Source organism: Chrysemys picta, chromosome 11 (genome assembly GCF_011386835.1).
Source record: "Chrysemys picta bellii isolate R12L10 chromosome 11, ASM1138683v2, whole genome shotgun sequence".
Lineage (NCBI taxonomy): Eukaryota > Metazoa > Chordata > Testudines > Emydidae > Chrysemys > Chrysemys picta.
Window position 1 is genome coordinate 2,645,203 of NC_088801.1, and position 19,143 is coordinate 2,664,345.

Genomic DNA, 19,143 nt, shown 5'->3' on the forward strand with positions numbered 1-19,143 from the left:
TTGGTTCTTGTGCCTCAGCCTAGACTCGAACTGCACGTGACCTATAGGTATAATTCGCAACACGCTCACCGATCCCCAGTCAGACACCCTCCTCCTCCCCAGCTCTACTCGGGACAGCCGCACTAACCCTCCTCTTCCTCCTCATCCTGACTGCAGCCGTCTTCCAAGCCATCCGGAAGCTCTTCTTCTGCATCAGCTTCGGGCTCCCCAGGGTCGAGCAGGGGCAGGTTGACGGCCGCCCTGGAACACAAGGAATTCAACGAAGAGTAAAGTCCATCCATGCAGCAGCACGCGCGGCTTGTCTCCATCACAGCACCACGGAGGCATCTCAGCAGCCCTCAAGAAGGATCTCCGCCGCGTGCCTGGGCTGATGTATATTACATCAAGGCAGGGGCGGCTAGAGCGTGACACCTGGGGGCATCCTCTCACTTGGAAACAGAGCCCCTTCCCCTGAATCTCAAGGGCTGCTGGGTACCACAACCTTGCTCTGGGAGATCTTCCTCTCCCCCTCACATTCCTCACTTGCAGTTCAACCCCCTCCCTCCCGGCCCCCATGTCACCTCCACGCTCGCACAAGGCCAGCTCAGGCCCTAGGGAAGGTTTGGTCTGCTGCACTGCACACACAAACCCGGATCCTTTGCGACTGCAGGAGCAGCCCGAGTGAAAGAGCTGGGTCTGAAACTGGCTGTGCTTTTCCAGGGACGGCTGAGCGCTGCCACTTCGGAACCGGGCTGGCGCTGAGACACATGCGCTCGGTTCTCAGACACGTTTCAGCCCCAGTGTCCTGAGAACTAAGCAAACAGCTCCAGGAACCCCCTTATTGCAGCAAAGACAGGCAAAAGGCCCTGACCGCAGAGGCTGAACATCCTCCGCATACGGGAAGCGGAGTGAGCCTGGCAGATCACAGGGGAAGCGAGATAATTGCAGACAGATCACAGGGGAAGCTGCAAAGGGAGCGAGGTCCCTTTGATCTCGGATTTAGTCACGAAGCTTTACCCAATACCTGACAGCTCACCTGCCACTCGTCCCTGCGGAGAGACAGGTTCTCCAGAGCTCAGGGCACTTCCCTTTCATTTTTAGCAGGTCCAATTAAACAGTCGCCTCTGTCTAAATGTTTGTTATTAGCACAGGAGACCAACCTGAGCAAGCCCGGCTGCACCACAGGGCTATTGGTACAGGTCAGGGAACTGCCCCGCACACGGGCATTAGTGCTTGAAAAAAACGCTGAGCCAGCCGGCAGCTGCCTAATGTCACGCTGCAGCAGTGATACCTACTTAGTACTCAGACAGCTCTTCCCAAAGGGGAGGCCATATAATTGACAGATGGGGAAACCGAGGCACGGATGGGCGGCGAAGAGACTCGCTCAAGGTCACTCGCTCAAGGGCAGAACCAGGGACAGAAGCCAGGCATGCTGGTTGATTCCCCGTCTGGGGCACACGGCTTCCCTCAGTTCGACAGCTGTAATGTATCGTGGCAAGTGGCAACAGCGCTCCTAGGTAATCTGCTGCAGTCTCAAGCAATCAGCTTCCCATAAGCATCCACCCCCCCGAGTGGGAATCTGGACCGGCTCTCAGAACACAGAGAAACACGGGCTATGCCTGCTGAGACATGCAGAGGGGCACCAAGGCTGTGGCAGCCCAGTTGACCCCCTAGCCCCACAAAGGAGAGATCACGGAGGACTTTTACCATGGTACTCACTCTGGGTCTCTCAGGGGGGCGGCCTGCTCCCACTTCGCATCTTTGCTCAGCTGGATGGTGGACATCTGAGCTGCTACCGCGGAGATGTCGGCATGGTGGGCTGGCTCGGTTTTCCCCACCTGGTCTCCACTGCTCAGGGCCAGGAAGTTCACCGTCCGACAGGGCGCACTGGGGTCCGAAGAGTCAGAATTGGAGGCTAAGAGGCGAACACTGATTCGTTTAGTGCAGACGGTGGCACTGTTGGGGCCAGCCAGGCTCAGGTTACCGCTCAGGCACTGGTTACCCAGCTCCAAGTTCAAGGGGGCGGCCGTTTCTTTTGGGCTCAGCTGGGCGAGGAGATGCTGTTTCCAGCGGCTGTTCCTGTTGAATAGGTTGTACTGGAAGCCCGTGTTCATGAGGCAGGAGGTCTCAATCCTGCGGCCGAATTCATTGTAGGTAACCTTCCCGCTCAGTTTCCTCACGGCCTCTGTGAGCCGGATCTCTCGCTCCTTGGCTTTTAAAGTCTGCACCCGGCTCTCGCTGTCCTCCAAGTGCCAAGAGGTTCGCTCGGCTCGGAAGGCCGCGCTGGGCTGAACTGGAGACAGGCGGGGCCCGGGGGTGGCTTGCTCCAGCGTGAGGCCGTTGCCTTTCCCAGACCTGTTCTCTAGACTCATGGAGGAGCCGTCCCCGGTTCCCCCACAATGGGACCAAGATATCGCCGGAGACCTGGGGGCGTTCTTCAGTTTCTTGTTCTCTGGCGATTGCAGCGAAGGCACTTTAGCACTGTTTGGCCGTAGGAAGGAGTTATTGTTTAGCACTGGTTTGTACTGGGTGGACGTTTGTTTACCTGAGCCTAGAGGAGCACATTTCCCCCCCGAGCCGGGCTGCTCCCCAGCCGCACTCGGCCGGGGGAACGGTTCCACCGCCGAGGATGCCATGCCGTGGTCAGCCCGGAGCCCTCTGGATGGGAAAGGAAGCTGTCGGCTCTCCGAAGCACTGGACCGTAAGCAGATGGACTCGAGCCGCTGGTAGGGCTTGTGTCTGAAGTATGAGCGCCGATACAGCAACGTGCTCCCAGCGAGGTCCGGGAAGGGGTGGGGCAGGGACCGGTCACTCAGGTGACTGCTGCATAACGAGGTTGGGTACAAGAAGCAGCCGCGCTGGGGAGGGATCCCTGAGTGGACTGGCCTGTGGTCCTGGAAAGTAGTCACATGCTTTCTCCCTAGCTTCCAGATGGGCTTCACCTGCTGCTGAGCGAGGAACCTGGCCTGGCTCTCGGGGGGTCTCGCCGCAGCTGGACCGGGGAGTTGGAAGTTGCTTCCCCCTTTGAGGCCTGTGCTATAGTGTTCCGGTCCTACAGAGGCCATGTAGAGCCATAGCACACCAGGCAAGGGCTGACTCAGAACAGGGACTCAGGGGGTCTCGCCATCATCTTCTCCAGGGTCCGGTCAGCCTGCAGCAAGGACACAGTAAGCAAAAGCCTTCAGCTGCACCTGCACCATTGGCGATCACACCCTGCCCAGCGCCCAGCCAGCGTGAGCTTTGTGCACCTCAATGGACAGTACTACAGTACTACAGGGGCCGGGTAGGTGGGCTGTGCTCACTCCAGCCATCCCTGCCTATCAACGGCTGCGCCCCCTCCCCACACTGCAGAGCGAGCCCATGGTGCCTCCTGCCCGGGCATCCCAGTGAGAAGTGAACTGCGTTTCCTGGGGCACAGGGGACACTCGAGTGAAAGGCCGCGTCTGACGTTCAGCGGGAAGATGGGGACGTTCCTGATTGCAGTTTACAAAGCAAATGCCCAAGAGGGAGTGACCACCCACAGCAACATTTCAGCCCCCAGCCAGGTGTAGGGCTGAGGAGGAGACTAGCTTAAACCCACCTGTGGGGCCTTGATCTTCACCTCTAATGCCCAAAACAGGCTAGCTAAAACCTCAGCTGACGCCACCTTCATCCCCTCCCCGCACCCTGGTACTCCCCTGGGACACAGGCTACAGAAGAGATCCAGAAAAATCCAACCAGGAAGAGAGAAACTCTGTCTATTCTGAGGGCTCCCGCATGCAAGGCTGGTTACAAAATATTAACACGCTCTTCGAATTCAGGTGATGGGGACTGGGGTAGGAGAATCTCAGGAAACTAGTTGGAAAATTCAGGGGTCACCCTCAGCATGGTATGAGCGACACACACTCTACCCCACCGTTAGGAAAGAGACCGCGGATGTCAGACTGATTATACCATCCCCACCCACAGAAGCCGGTGTACAACTTACTCTACTACCCCAAAATAGAAAGCGAGTTTGCCACCCATCCTTTTGATGAGAACGGGAATTTTAGAACAAACACTATTGCTGAAGTGAAAACTACACCTAGATCACAGACTGTGGCTTGACTGCTCCCCTGGGTCTGCACACAGCCATGTGCATGCAGCCAGGCCAATTCAGCGTGTTACCCCTGCTCAAGGACTGGCTGTTGGAGCTCCCCCAGAAGCTAGCTCAGATGAGAGCCAGTGTTTCCCATGACAGAGGGGAAGATACAGGGCAGGAGGAAGCAGGCAGACACACTCTGGTCTTAGTTCTGAACTCTCAGAGACGGAAGCTCTCTCTAGCCTGGACACAAAGTCAAAGGAAAAGCTGGTCTCTCGCACAAAAGTGGATGCTGCAAAGAACAGGTCAGCGAGGCCTTTGAAAGCGCTCTGCCCACACAAAAGCCTTTACTTTCTTAGCCAAGTCCAGGGGAGAAGCCCCTTTTCACTGCTGCTTTGCAGTTTCACTAGCGGCTACAAAAGAACAGATCCGGTTGCCAAAAAAATACAGCCACAGCGAAATGAGTCAGCAGATGAGACATCGCACAAAAGCCTGACTCAAGACTGGTGGACAATACAGCCAAACCCCTTCGAACATTGTCCGGTTTACACCGGGTGGATTTGATTTAAATCACTAGTCAGGAAGACTCGATTTAATCATGGTTTTCTACATAAAAGTGCATTCTTGATGGTTGTTATAACCTTCATACATATTCTTCACAACTCAGAGATACATGTAGGTTTCATTTTTAGAAGGTACACACTATACATTTTGAAACAGTGATTTATTTTGAAAACTTTTCAGATTAGTTTTACAGCTATATCAGAAAATGAATGATTGTTTGGTTCTTTCATTTTCCAAAGGTAATTGAAGCAGATATTATGAAGTCACTGGGAGGTGAAATATCTCCAGTTCAACAGGTTAATCATTAATATTTGGAGGATTTTCTTGCCATACTCTATTAAGAGGAGAACATCACCAGACAGACATTCACATTGTTTTATTTAACTAAAACGTTAAGTATTCTGGATTTTTTTCTTCAACAGCAAACATAATATTCAACAAAACAAGAATATGTCCCTCCCTTCTCACATTTATCTCCAGACTTTTTTTCCCTGTCCAGATCTATTCCGCCCCCAACAATCTTCTATTCATTGAACTTTTTGAAACTTTGCACTTTTAGAGAGGTAAGGGATTGACTCTGTGTACACAAATTTGCAGAGGGACAATAGGGTTGAGGTCTGTTATTTCTCACCTCTATATATTACTTATTTATTTAAAAACATTTTTGCTGTTAACAAGCATGTTATCTCTCGAGACACAAATCCACAGTTTGAGAACTACAAAACTAAGCATCTCTGATGGTATCTTCTAGACTGAGAACTGAGTCCCATTGGGTAGATTGAAAGATTACCCTAAATAATCTATACAGAAGCCCCTGGAACCCCATAAAATTGGGTTCTTAATCCATGAACTATTGGAACTCATTTACAAAACTTTTCTTAAACATGACATGAATATATTGTCTCATACTATAGAATTAGAATTTATAATCCCTATTCCATGATGAGATATCTGAGCAATAATGTATCTTAATTAAAACTATCTTTAGATCAAATGCTTTTTGAGTAAAAACCTATACAAAAAATCCGATTTAAATAAAAAAAATCATTGATTTTTAGCCCCCCTGAGTTTACAGCATTCCTGACTCCTGCGCGCAGGTCTTGAGGTCCCGGTGCTTCCCTTAAAGACCCAGCTCCTGGAGTCATGATTATGTGACAATCTCAACTCTCAAGTTTCTCACCCTCCTGGTTGCAGAGAAGAGCCTGACCGCGTCACCTGAGTGTGCTCTGAAGGCTCAGGCCTGGTCTACATTAGAAAATAAGGTCAGTTTACCAACGGTCGATGGGCCGTTGACCTAGTGCTGTCTACATGGGGACTTAGGTCAGCTCAGGGGGGTGGATTTTTCGCTGCTCGGGGAGGTGGATTACCCATGCCGACGGGAGAACCCTTCCCGTCGGCGTGGGCAGTGTCTATGCTGAAGCCCTACACCAGCGCAGCGGTGCCACTACAGCGTTTTCAGGGTAGACAAGCCCTCAGAAACCAGAAGACGAAATTCGCTCCCAATATACAGTCTTGCAACATTTCATGATTTTTAAGCCAATCTCACCATTTTGGGGGCCTGCCTCCACTTGTAACCACTTATACGGAACCTGGCCATTCCTTTGGGGGGGGCACTTTTCTTGGCAGCCATACCAAAAGGAGATTCCACCAAGATAAACGGAGCAGTGTCTATATTAGACACACCCGCAAAACCCAAACCCTGCCAAACCAACACACGCCCCTATGCACACCTGCGGAGAGGGGGAGCACGTGGGACAGATGTTAGTCACATGGTTTAATGCACGACTGGAAAGTGCCCAGATACTGCGGTGATGTGGACGAAAGAAGAACCCGGACAGAACAGAATTAGCGGGTTGAATTAATTCCCAAACGTTCGTTTACCTTTCACCACCCGGGAGCCTTGCTCTTTTTAACTGCACTACACCGTTAGCAGGAATTCACGTACAAGGACACTAGAATACTTGGGAACGTGGTGGGCAGAAAGTGTATTAAGTTTAGCACAAGTTCTCTTTGGAGCAGCAGGAACAGAACTGGTCCTGTAAAGGGCTCTGGCAGCTCAGAAGACTGGCAATGGGAAAGGAGCCACATGCAAACTCCAGGCCATTGGGTCCAGTTGAGGAGACAGCTCTCAGAGAGGAGTGGACTTGGTCGGACAAGCAGAGCGCCTAGCAGGGATCATCTGCGGACCTGAACTTTCCCAGGAGTTCATGGATTTCACAGCCCTAGTACCAGCACCTCCAGCCTGAGTCCAGCTCAGGAGAGCAGCGCCTGAACTAGGGGAGATGTGGTCTCCCTGGAGTCTCTGTTCCTCTCTGCAGAGCCTGCCGCGGACGTGTACAGGCCACAGGGACTGAACAGAAGCGAGCGCTCTGGGTCAGGCCCAAGACAGAGGCTGTGCCCTGCTGCCTTTAGCTGGGAGTGCACGATGGTGTCCGTCTCCGTGGACGCCAAGCTGACACCCTTCCCCAGCACTGCTCACTAAGGGGGTGTCTACATAGCAGCTGGGAGCATGCGTCTCAACGGGGCTTCACGGAGGCGCTACCTCGGCTCGAGCCAGCAGGCTGAAAGTAACAGCATAGCCAGGGCAGCAGCCGGGCTAGTCACCTGAGCACAAACCCACCCGGCCCCCCGGGGACATACTCGACTCATAGCCTGAGCTGCCCCCCGCGCCGCCCCGGCTCCATGGCTGGCAGCTCAAGCTCAGCGACCATGGCCGTCTGCCTGTGCGGTGACGCACGCTCCAGGCGGCAGCGTGGGAGAAGAGAGCACCCAGGGAATCCACCTGTGGCTCATTATCTGGACTCGACTTAGTTCCCACTAACCGAGCGGTTCGAAGCACGACACCTCTGGACTCTCCCCTTTCAGATCTCTCTGGGCGGCTCTGCCCAGCTCTGGGCGCCGGCGAGGAAAGGAAGCTACTCAGAGCAGGACTTCAGTGCATTGTTCTCCACGAGCACGGCTGCGAAGAGCTACAAGGGAGAGCGTGTGAAATCGCTGCAGGTCCCCACAGATGAACAAGGTACATGGGCCTATGGACTGCCTGTCCGCCCATCCCGCTCGCTAGGGTTCGCAGCATCACAACAAACGCTCCCACACAAACCTCACCATCCACAGGGCTCACCGGTGCACCAGGAAACAGCACAGCGGATAGTGCAGACCCGCCCGCCTGGAGGTCCTTACAGTTCTATACTGATCCGTCAACAATGCAAACTAGTAGAATGGTGGAGATTTGCTCTCGGCAGAGAGAATCAAGCCTGTTGCCTGGTATTGTGTTACCTAGTCTGCACCCAACAACACGTTCCTCCCTGTTGCGACATTCACATCGATTAGCACAAGACAAAGAGACTGAAGCCAAGACACCATGAACTGCTGGGATTGAGTTACTCCTGGTAAACAGATTACTTAAGATTTGCTTCCAGCTCTCATTCCCCAGGCACACGCAGACTGCAAAGGCACTTGAGTTCTGAAGCTATTCCAGGGGACAAATCAGGTTAATCTGAGAAGAAACTGTGTAAAAAGGAGGGGGGAAAGAAACCCACCACCCAGGATATGGCTGACTCAGAGTATGTCTACACTTAAACCTCTCCAGCGGCACAGCTGCAGCACTTCAGTGTAGACACTACCCTGATGAGAGGTATTCCCCCGTAGGGGTCGGTAATCCACCTACCCGAGAGGCAGTCGCTAGGCTGATGAAAGCACTCTTCCGTCTCTCTCTCACCAATAAAAGTCGGTCCAATAAAAGATATTCCCTCCCCCACCTTGTCTCTCTAATACTCCCCACAAGCAGTTATACGGCCTAGTTAGCAGTATAAATTATACCACTAGAGTTCGAGCGGTTAGCTTCCCCGTGTAGACAACTCACAGAGACCGCGCATGGTCAAAGATGGGGAGGAAGGAAAAGTGAACCATGCAGAGATAACAGAGTGAGATAACTCCGAGAACAGGAAACAAACAATTCATGGGGCCACTGGCAAAGCACAGGACAGACAGGGACCAACTCTCAGAGGAGAATTCTTCAGTAGCTGGAGATTTTAGGCACTTGCTTCCTCATTCAAAGCTACACTGTTCTCGAGCCAGCTAATCTCCACGCACTCACTAAAGATGTCGCAAAGCAAGTTAGACGGGACAAAGGTTTGCATTGCCACTGGGAACAACCCCTGCCTGGCCCCAGGGAACGGGCTGGCTGAGCTGAAAATTTTCCATCTCTAACATCTAGGATTTTACTGCTCTCCTCAGTCAATGCCCCAGAGTGCAACGGGAAATGCCATCGCCTCCCAGGGGAGAGAGCAAGCCTCACCTGACAGCGCCCCCGGTGCATGGCATAACACAGGTCGTGCTAACCCACACCGGGGAGGTAAGACCTGGGGAGCAGCATCACAAAAGCGGAGTCTGCCAACCAAGTCAAGCCATGGGTTCGAAAGCAAACAAACCCAGACTATCAACAATCCATGTCCTAGGCTCTTCCTGCAGGAGAAGTACCAGCTGCCAGGAACAGGCTAGCCCTGCTCTGCAGATTTCTCCCCCAGCACCAGGGCCGGCTCCAGCTGTTTTGCTGCCCCAAGCGTCAAAGAAAAAAAAAAAAGCTGCGATTGGCGGCACTTTGGTGGCAGCTCTACCGCGCCGCTTCATTCTTTGGTGGCCGGTCCTCCCCTCCGAGAGGGACCGAGGGACCCGCCGCCGAATTGCTGCGGAAAACCCGGACGTGCCGCCCCTTTCCATTGGCCGCCTCAAGCGCCTGCTTCCTGCGCTGGTGCCGGCCCTGCCCGGCACTGTTTCTATTGCTGTGCCCTTGTTAACCGAGCTGGGGGTTAGCACTTACTCCGCATCTGAAACAGAGCCAGGTATTGCTACCACCACGCCCTCTAAAATCTCTAGGGCAGTCTCATCTTCCATCGCTCTGTTCCGCGGGCTGTCACGGCCAGCAGCCCTGCCAAGCCACCAACGCCAGGCGAGGGAGCTGGGCTCCACTCTGCCTCACAAAGCAGCTGCGGAACGATTAAGTAGGGTTGGAATCTTTATTGTTGAACAGACCAGCTTGCCTCTCAGCTCCCAGTAAGCCGGCAGGGCTAAGAGTCAGAAAGAAACACTCGTAAATGAAGGAAGTTGGATCTGGATTCATGGTGAGACACATACGGGGCCCCTGAAGACCATCTTTAGAGAGCTACCGAGTAGAACTGCTCTTTGGTATAGTTACTGGATTTACATAGCACCTTTAATGTAGATCCAAGACCTAGTGAATTCAGCAGGAGTTTTGCCATTGCTTTATAAGCACCATGCAGTGCGTGCACGGGGACAGCGAGCTGTCTCCAGCGATTCTCCCCACCTCTGCCTCTACAGCCGTAAGACATGGAAAGACAGAGGTACTTTCCATGTGCTGCCAGGGCAGTGTTTTACGAACTGCTCCCTCGGGCGCACTGCCCCCTTTCCCACCCACAGCAGGGCACTGTGCCTGTATAGCTCACGGCTATTCCTCCGAGCGAGGTACCCGGGACAGGGTTCTGGACTGCACACGGGAGCACCAGTTTATCCAAACGTGGGGACACCCAAATCGCCTGCAACACCTGGGATGCAAATCCTGCAAAGGGCGTTTGCATGAGACTTCCTGCTGGATTTGAAAAGGATCCCAGAATAACTGGTGACGGTCCGAGCTTCAATAGTACTTAGCACTCACGCAGCGCTTCCCCTCCGGAGATCTCCAAGCACTTTGCAGAGCTGGATTTTAACAATATCGACGTGGGGCTGAATTGACTTGAGGGGGTCATTTTAAGCAAGTCGCGCCCCCAGACTAATCCAAGGGAGCTGAGAGAGCAAGGCTGTTAATAACGTTACTACAAAGGGAACAGGCCAACCAGCAGCAGACACTGCCCATGCTGGAACCAGTCACTGCAGTCCACCCATCTGGCTTCGCGGCCTGCTTAGTGCTGAATGAAGACTCTGGGGGAGGTGCATGAGCTCCCAAAGCAATCCGTTAATTAGACAGCTGGACCCTAAACGAGATACCCGGCGGACAAGCCCAACCATGCTCAGGCTTGTTTTCCTGTTCACAATGGGATACGGTGGGGGGGGGGGGGGGCACCACACAGACTCAGGAGATCTGGATTCTAGGCACACCTCTACCACAGCCTGGCCCTGCAGCCTCAGGCAGGTCAGTTCACCTCCCGCACCCGCACAATGCATTAGTCCGGGCATACTGGGGGCTTCAAGGACACCAAGGTCTTCGGCTGGAAATGGCTGCAGACCTGCCGAGTCCTGTTACTGGGAGCTCCCCAGCATGGCCTCAGGCACGGGTTAGACACTGTCATGCTCAGCCTGAAATCCCACCGCAGCAGTTTTCTCCAAAGGACACACATCAAGGAAGTGCAGAGCAGAAACGTGACTCAGCAAGTCAGCCTCTAGCACCGCCCGCACGGGACAGCGAGAGAGCAAGGCCATAGGGCACGCCGTCCAGCTGCTGTACTGACTACAGACCCAGCAGCACAGGGCAGTCCATGCCCCTCCGTCCGCTCCTCTCGGCTCCGGCAGCTGCAACATTAGGGTTTGGGTCTCTGTGCAGTTTCTATCCCACCCCATGCGCTGGGCAGCAGAGACCCCTTCTACAAACCTCAGGGCAGAGACCAACACCAGCAACAACGAAGGATGTTCAAGTTTTGCTTAACCAGAGGTCACATCTAATGCATCTCTTTGCTGATTCAAGCATGCACCCCCCACAAAAACCCGGCGGGCCTAGCGGGAGTACAGGCTGTATCCTCAGCTGTGCAGTAACACAGGTCATGAGAATCCCCAGAACCAAGCCACATCTCCACTCCACATGTCAAACACAAGGCTGGGGAAGCTATTTGCCTGCTCCATAAACAGGCTTGATCTGACACCCACAGCAGGAGTACTTGTGGCACCTTAGAGACTAACAAATTTATTAGAGCATAAGCTTAGCAGGATGTCAGAGGTGATCAGCTCGGGGGAAAAAAGACTTGGAATTTGCCTTTGTGCTTCTTTAAGCTGTATAAAGACAGCTTGCTCGTCCCCCCCACACCACCGCCACCCAGACCCACGTCCACTGTGTTTATTTAACATAGGTCTTGACTTAAGCGAAACCTGATTAATTGAGGGCAGGGGTTGTCATTCCCACTGTTGTGAACTCTTCTGGTTTTGTTCACACTTATTTCAGCCACTGGGGGAGAAAGAAAAGCCCTTTTGCTTTAAGATTTAGCAGCCCAAACCCTTCAGTCAAGGGTTGAGAGAGCTTCTCAGACACATTTCTGGTTCGGACTCACCCAGGAACCCTTCCACTAAAAGCAAGAGAAGACAAGACTTGACTTTCCTGATATTTCTAAGATAAAAATCAAACTTTTTTAACAATCTTTTGCTGCATCCGGACGAGTAGAGAAGGGGACATGACTCCGTTTCCCCCTCCTTGCAGATCACCATTACTGTCCAGCTAAGTAGACTACAGAGGACGTTCAAACACACATTTAAGTTAAATAAGAAAAAGGGGAAGTGAACACCTATTTCTGGTTGAATGACCCCACACAGTTTTGACAAAAGAAGCCACTGAACATTTTAGGGGTGATGGCAGCCCGAGCGATAGGCAGAGCTGTGGATTGCAGGAGAGCTCTTGATAAACATCGTTTGCTCTTGGGTTGGTCGGCACAATTAGTGCACAGAGCGGTGGATGTGACTTGCCAAGATTTCAGTACACCTGAGAGTGCAACAAAATCTTGTAGAGAAACTTCATTCCAATTGGGGCGGGGGCCAACTTCGGTGGTGGGGCTACAACTGCTGAGCGTGTCCACGGAGGAGAGGTGGCTGACGGTCCATAAACAAGGGCTTAGGACAGTGGTCACCAACCCGTCTCGCAATCTCCAGCAGTGCAGCCCCTAAGACCGGCTCCCTGCCTGCCGCAGCCCCACACCGCTCCCAGAAGTGGCCAGCGTGGCCCTGTGGCTCTGGGGTTGGGGAAAGAGTTCTCCACACACTGCTCCTGCCAGGAATGGGGAACTGTGGCCAGTGGGAGCTTTGGGGGCGGTGCCTGCAGAGAGGGGCAGCGCACAGAGCCATGTGCGCCCTGCACCCCTCCCATGTGCACCCCCGCACCCCTCTGCAGAGGCTCATTCGCCCCTTCTGGGAGCGGCGTGGGGCCGGGGCAGGCAGGGAACCCGCCTTAGCTTCTCTGTGTCGCTGACCAGGACCTGCCCGCAGTAAGTGCCGCCTGGCAGGCAGCCATACCCCAACCCCCACCCTGACTCCCCTCCCAGAGCCAGCAGCCCACACTCCCTCCTGCACCCAAACACTCTCCCAGAGCTTACAAGCAGTCCTCCAGCACCAAACCCCTAATGCAACTGTCCCTGTAGCAGTGACTGCGCTAGTCATATTTTTGACCTCTGCTGCCCAAGGATTACAGTGCCTGGAAGCCCACCTCCCATTTAACAGCCCCAGCACATCTGGGAAATGCCTCTTTCCCAGCCACCTCCACACGCCTGGCTCCAGCTCTCCCTGGTGCTGCTGCCTGGGCCAGGAAGGAGATCCCACATCTCCGGAGGAGGGGAACTGGCACAGGAACAAGGCGATGGAGAACCGGGGGTACAGCAAAGACGAAGGCCAATGCCAGGCAAAGGAAAGGCTTAGCAGCAGACAAAGGAACAGAACCTGAAGTCTGGGGGTGCCCCCACGACATGCCCGTTACGACCAGCTCAATGCTGTACTGCACTGAGAAGCCGCCGTCACCACCCTGGAAAGCAGCTGGAAAACGCTCTCGAACCCACACTCCCCACGCTGTGTGCTGGCAATCAGGAGCAAAGCAGCAATGACCGTGAGCCTGTCCATACAGCCCAAGGTGGGGAAAAGCACGACACTGTAGTGCTTATCACAACACTTAACAGCAGCCCCCTCTGTCTGCTTTACCCTGACCTCGGCTGGGATACCTTTGAGATTAGACACATGGGCAGAAAACGCGCTGGGGCATCACACACAGAGCGATCACATCACAGAGGGAGGCAAACAGCCCCGCCCTCTCCCACAAGGCCCTGGAGCAGCTACTCTACAAGCGTGGCATCTAGTTCTAGGCGCCGCATTTCACCAAAGACGTTGCCAAACTGGAAGGCGTTCAGGGAAGAGCCACAAGAATAATTAGGCGGCTGCGGGGACCGACTTGTGAGGAACAAAATCTATTTATCTCGGCTAAGCAACAACTGGGAGACAGAAGAGTCTTGCTGATACCTGCAGGGTACAAACACGAAGGAGGGGAGGAATTATTTAACAGAACTGGCATCTGACAATGGCGAGGAAGGGGACAAACAGATGGCTGCTTCTCAGGCATAACCAGGCTCCTTCTGACAGTTACCTTCCCTACCTGTTGCACCTTGTCCAACTCAGATTGTAAACTCCCTGGGCAGGGACTGTCCGCCACTAGCAGCCTAGGGCCCTGATCAGCATCAGAGGGGCCACGCAATACAAATAATTCAGTCTGGTACATGGGGTGTAACTGGGCCTAGTCAGATTAAAGGGAAAGCGAAGATGCTGAGGTGGTTCTGTAGCGTGTGGGACCAATCTCCCAATCAGCTCGTGTAACATTTGAAACTCGATCGGCTACAACACTAGTGACGGGACAACAAGGAACAAACTCTCCCATGCTGGATGATCTAACAGGGCTTCCCCACCTCTGGCTACTCGGACTCCCAGCCAGGCTGGAGACAGAGTTCAGCACAGATTTCTAGGCTATTTTCAGTGTCCCTTTTGGGTACAGCTCCCCCGGCTGAGCCACCAATTCCTTTATCTGACAGCAGAGCAGCAACCAAGGGGTCACAAGAAGGCTGCTCGGCAGGGCTCCTCCACCTCAGGAGACCGAGAAAAGAGGAGGCCCCAAATGCTGCCTTCACGCTCACTAAACCCTGGGTGTCAGTGACCACAGTGACTGGTGCTGCGTAAGATCTTAGCGTGGGTGAGGGGCTATCAGAGGACCCAGTCAATCACCCGGGTGGCCTTTGCTGGCACGCACCCTGCTGTACATTTCTAGATTTATCCATTTTGAGGCCAGAAGGGAACACTGCGGTGAGCCAGTCTGCCCTGCAAAACACAGGCCACAGACCAACTCCCAGGTTCTGTCCATTCTAGCTGAGACCCCCCAAGCAGGAGAACTCCCACGACTTCCCTCGGGGCGGCTCTGCCAAAGCCTGATTCAGCTTCATGTCCGATATCTTCCCAGCTATTCAGCTGGGACGTTCCCTGTTCATTTCATCCCCCCTCCGTATCACTCGTGGGCTGGAAACGTAGGTGTGAGGGGGATGGCTGCATTACAGGGCCTATGTTAGCATAGCCCCCTAGCGCGCACACGGTCTGCCCCACCACCAGGGGTTTTTCCACCTCCCGGAACGACTTAACTGGGGCCAGAAGCCCTCTTCTGCATCCACACTGCGGGTTTTATCGGCACAGCCTCGTCAGGCAGGGACATGGTTTTCTCACACCCTGACCGACGTGGATATGCCGACACAACTCTGACGTGCAGACTAAGGCTACGTCTACACTTCAAAGAGAAGTCAGCCTATGTTAGGTCAACTTACAGCCATGCCATTAATTCCTGCCGTGGCTGATGTCCACACTGCCCTTGGTGCGCAGTCCTCACTAGGAGCGCTTCCACTGACCGAAAAGGGGCAGTGTGGGGGGCTGAGAGCCAGGGCTTCTCACCTCCGGCAGGGAGATCCACACCAGTAGTCTGGTCGGCTGCTGTGCTTCCAGCGGGGAGCCGGGACCCCGGGAGGCAGCCGAAGCCAGGAGCGTGGGTGGCAGCCCAGCTTGGAGCGGAGACCGGGCAGCAGCCAGGCTCTGGAGCCGGGAATCAGCTTCCTTGTCAATGTCATGGGTCCTCCAACAGAGCCGTGAAATTGATGAGACAGCCAACAGCCAAGGTAAGTAAGACAGTGTCCCCCTAAGCGTCTGGTGGAGGGGGTTTGACGCTGTCGGCCTAGCAGGGGAGTTCCATCGGCGGGAGGAACACCATGTGTACCCCCCGCCGGTTTGGCCACAAAAGCTGACTAAGGCTGGGAGGTGAACACGCGGCTCGTCACACAGAACCAGGCTCGGCATTCCTACGCTGCAGAGGCCCGTTACCCGAACCCCGATCTGTAAGCAGGAGGAAGGCAGACTCGGAGCTACTGAAACCCCAGGCTTTGGTAGAGGGGACGGGGGGGGGGGGGCATTTCCTCAGCAGTTCCCCACCCAAGGGGGAGACTGGGCGGGGCCAGACACGTGGGGGGGAGCCAGACACATGGGGGGCTGGGGAGGGCTTGGCCGGGGGGGCGGGAAGCTGGGGAGACGGGGGGCTGGTCCGTGGGGGGAGGGGGGAGTTGGACACGCGGGGGGGGGCTTGGCGGGGGAGGCGGCAGTTGGGGAGACGGGGGGGCTGGTCCGTGGGGGGAGAGGGGAGCCAGACACGTGGGGGGTGAGGAGGGGCTTGGCGGGGGGGGGCGGGACCTGGGGAGACGAGGGGGCCCTGGCCCGAGGGGGGAGTCGGCCACGTGTGGGAGGAGGGGGGAGCTTGGCCGGGGGGAGGGGGGAGCCCGACACGTGGGTGAGGGGGGCTTGGTCGGGGGGGGCCGGGAGCTGGGGAGACGGGGGGGGGGCTTGGCCCGTGGGGGGAGTCGGACACGTGGTGGGAGGGGGGAGCTTGGCCGGGGGGGGGGAGCTGGGGAGGGGCGCTGGCCCGTGGGGGGAGGGGGGAGTCGGACACGTGGTGGGAGGGGGGAGCTTGGCCGGGAGCTGGGGAGCCGGGGGGGGCCCTGGCCCGTGGGGGAGGGGGGAGTCGGACACGTGTGGGGGGGGGCTTGGCCGGGGAGGGGCGGGAGCCGGGGGGGCCCCTGGCCCGTGGGGGAGGGGGGGCTTGGCCGGGGGGGCCGGTAGCTGGGGAGAAGGGGGGGCCCTGGCCCGTGGGGGGAGGGGGGAGTCGGACACGTGTGGGGGTGGGGGGGGCTTGGCCGGGGAGGGGCGGGAGCTGGGGAGACGGGGGGGGGGGGGTCCTGGCCCGTGGGGGGAGTCGGACACGTGGGGGGAGGGGGGAGCTTGGCCGGGGGGGGGGGGGAGTTGGGGAGGGGCGCTGGCTCGTGGGGGAGGGGAACCCGACACGTGGGGGAGGGGGGCTTGGCCGGGGGGGCGGGAGCTGGGGAGGGGCCCTGGCCCGTGGGGGGAGGGGGATGTCTGACACGTGGGGGGGGGGGGGCTTGGCCGGGGGGGGGAGCTGGAGAGACGGGGGGCCCCCTGGCCCGTGGGGGGAGGGGGGAGTCGGACACGTGTGGGGGGGGGGGGCTTGGCCGGGGAGGGGCGGGAGCTGGGGGGGGGCGCTGGCCCGTGGGGGGAGGGGGGAGTCGGACACGTGTGTGGGGGGGGGCTTGGCCGGGGAGGGGCGGGAGCTGGGGGGGGCCGCTGGCCCGTGGGGGAGGGGGGGTTTGGCCGGGGGGCTCGGGGGACCCTCGGACTCACCAGCTCGGCGGGGCGGGCGGCCTGGGCCCCACCCGGCTTCTTCCTGCGGCCCCAGGCTCCCCGCGCGCCGGGCGCCGAACCGCCCGCCGTTACCATAGAGATCCGGGGCGGGGCCGGAACACCACGTGCGCCGTCCCCGCGACTACAGCTCCCGGCATGCCCCGCGCCGCATGGAACTACGGCCCCCAGCATGCCCCGCGCTAGCAAAGAGCAGGGCTCCCAGCATGCCCCGCGTGGCACAGAGCCCAGGGCAGGGCTCCCAGCAGGGCCCCTGCTGGAGCTGGGCTCCGTGGCCAGCAGGGCTGATGGGCGATGGCTCCACCTCGCCGGCCATGGCCTGCCACGCCAGGGTTCGCTCTAGGCCCCCAGCCGGGGTTTGGACCCGGGCGTGAAGCCAGCCAGTCGCCCCGGCGCCAGCACTGCCCCCCCGGGTTCTCCTCCGGGATGTGCATCCACACAGCCCCTCGCCCGCACAGCAGCCCCAGGGCCGGGCTTCCCAGCCGACCCCCCTACCTCGCGGTTCAGGACTCAAAGAGGAATGCGCACGGTGCCCCCCATTTCACAGGGAGGAGGGGGATGGGTTATAGCCTGTCCCTGCAGTTGGTTCTTGGGCAATACCCGCTAAGACAAAGCTGCGGCACAGAGCATCCCCACTCCCTCTCCAATGCCCGTCTGTCTGTATGTGGCAGGGGCTAGAGGTGCTGGGGAACCTCTCCAGCTGTGCTAGTGGACGGGCACTCTGTGCAGATAGTAAAGCCACCTCTGGGGTAGAAGCTCATGGATTTATCTTGCCACCAGACTGCAGGTCAGAGATGACAGCTGACAGCACTGGGCAGTACAGGAGGCAATGCACTTTCAGAGGTGCCCCACCTCAGATGAGACAATAAATAGAGCTCTCTACCACCCCAGCCCTGGCGTGTGCCCAGGTCAAAGATAACGATCCCACCGTTTTCTAAAAGAGATGGGGAGAATGCCAAAGTCCCAGCCAGCCGAATAGGCATGAATGACCAAAGCCATGTGTGAGCCAGTATAAAGAAGCTAGAGACAACTACCCAGCTCTGACCTAGATGGGGATGTAGTGCTGTACTTCATCTGATTAAATAAGCAGATTCCAGGAGAGGACTACGGGGAAATCATGCCTCACCAATCTATTAGAATTCTTTGCGGGGGGGTGTCAACAAACACGTGGACAAGGGTGACCACAGGTAAACAGAGAGGTGGCAAAATTTGGAGATGGTACAAAATCACTCAAAATAGTTAAGTCCAAAGCAGACTACGAAGAGTTACAAAGGGATTTCACTAAAGTGGGTGACTGGGCAACAAAATGGCAGATGAAATTCAGTGTTGATAAGGGACAAAGTAATGCACATTGGAAAACATAATCCCAACTATACAGACAAAATGATGGGGTCTAAATTAGCTGCTACCATTCAGGAACAAGATCTTGGAGTCACTGTGGATAGTTCTCTGAAAATATCTGCTCAAGGTGCAACGGCCGTCAAAAAAAGTGAACAGAATGTTAGGAACCATTAGAAAGGGATGGATAATAAGACAGAAAATATCATAATGCTGCTACATAAATCCTTGGTACACCCACACCTTGAATACTGCGTGCAGATGTGGTCGCCCCCTTTCAAAAAAGATATGGAACTAGTTGCCAGGGGATGTTGTGAAGGCCAAAACTATAAGGGGGTTCAAAAAAAGAACTAGATAAATTTACGACGGACAGGTCCATCAATGGCTATTAGCCAGGATGGGCAGGGACACAACCTCCTGCTCTGGGCGTCCCTAGCCTCTGACTGCCAGAACAGGGAGATGACATGGATCACTCTATGATTGCCTGTTTTGCTCATTTCCTCTGAAGCACCTGGCATTGGCCACTGTTGGAAGATGGGCTGATGGACTCTTGCAGGGCCCCAAGGAGCCACAGGTTAGCGTATCAGTGATCTAGATTTTCGCTGCTCTGGAACGTTTTTTCAGGGTAAAGCTCTTTGGGATCCCTGGAGCCCATTACAGGCTGGCCAAATACCAGTTCTGTTCATTTCTTTAAGGGATCCAGACGCTCAGCAGGAAAC

At 55.9% G+C, this 19,143-nt stretch overlaps 1 protein-coding gene across 3 annotated transcripts in view; it reads right to left on the reverse strand.

Annotated features, from left to right (window-relative positions):
• TTLL4 (tubulin tyrosine ligase like 4) overlaps positions 1–17,224 on the reverse strand; it is a 41,821-nt gene extending 24,597 nt beyond the window's left edge. For all 3 annotated transcript variants that reach the window (XM_042843006.2, XM_042843005.2, XM_008167746.4), the window contains exons 1-3: positions 17,069–17,224; positions 1,699–3,130; positions 128–240 (exon numbers count right to left, since the gene is read on the reverse strand). In XM_042843006.2, the coding sequence (XP_042698940.1) occupies positions 128–240; positions 1,699–3,044 (1,459 nt within the window). In that variant the 5' untranslated portion in view covers positions 3,045–3,130; positions 17,069–17,224. The remainder of the gene's footprint in view (positions 1–127; positions 241–1,698; positions 3,131–17,068) is intronic.
• Between the last annotated feature and the right edge of the window lie 1,919 nt (positions 17,225–19,143).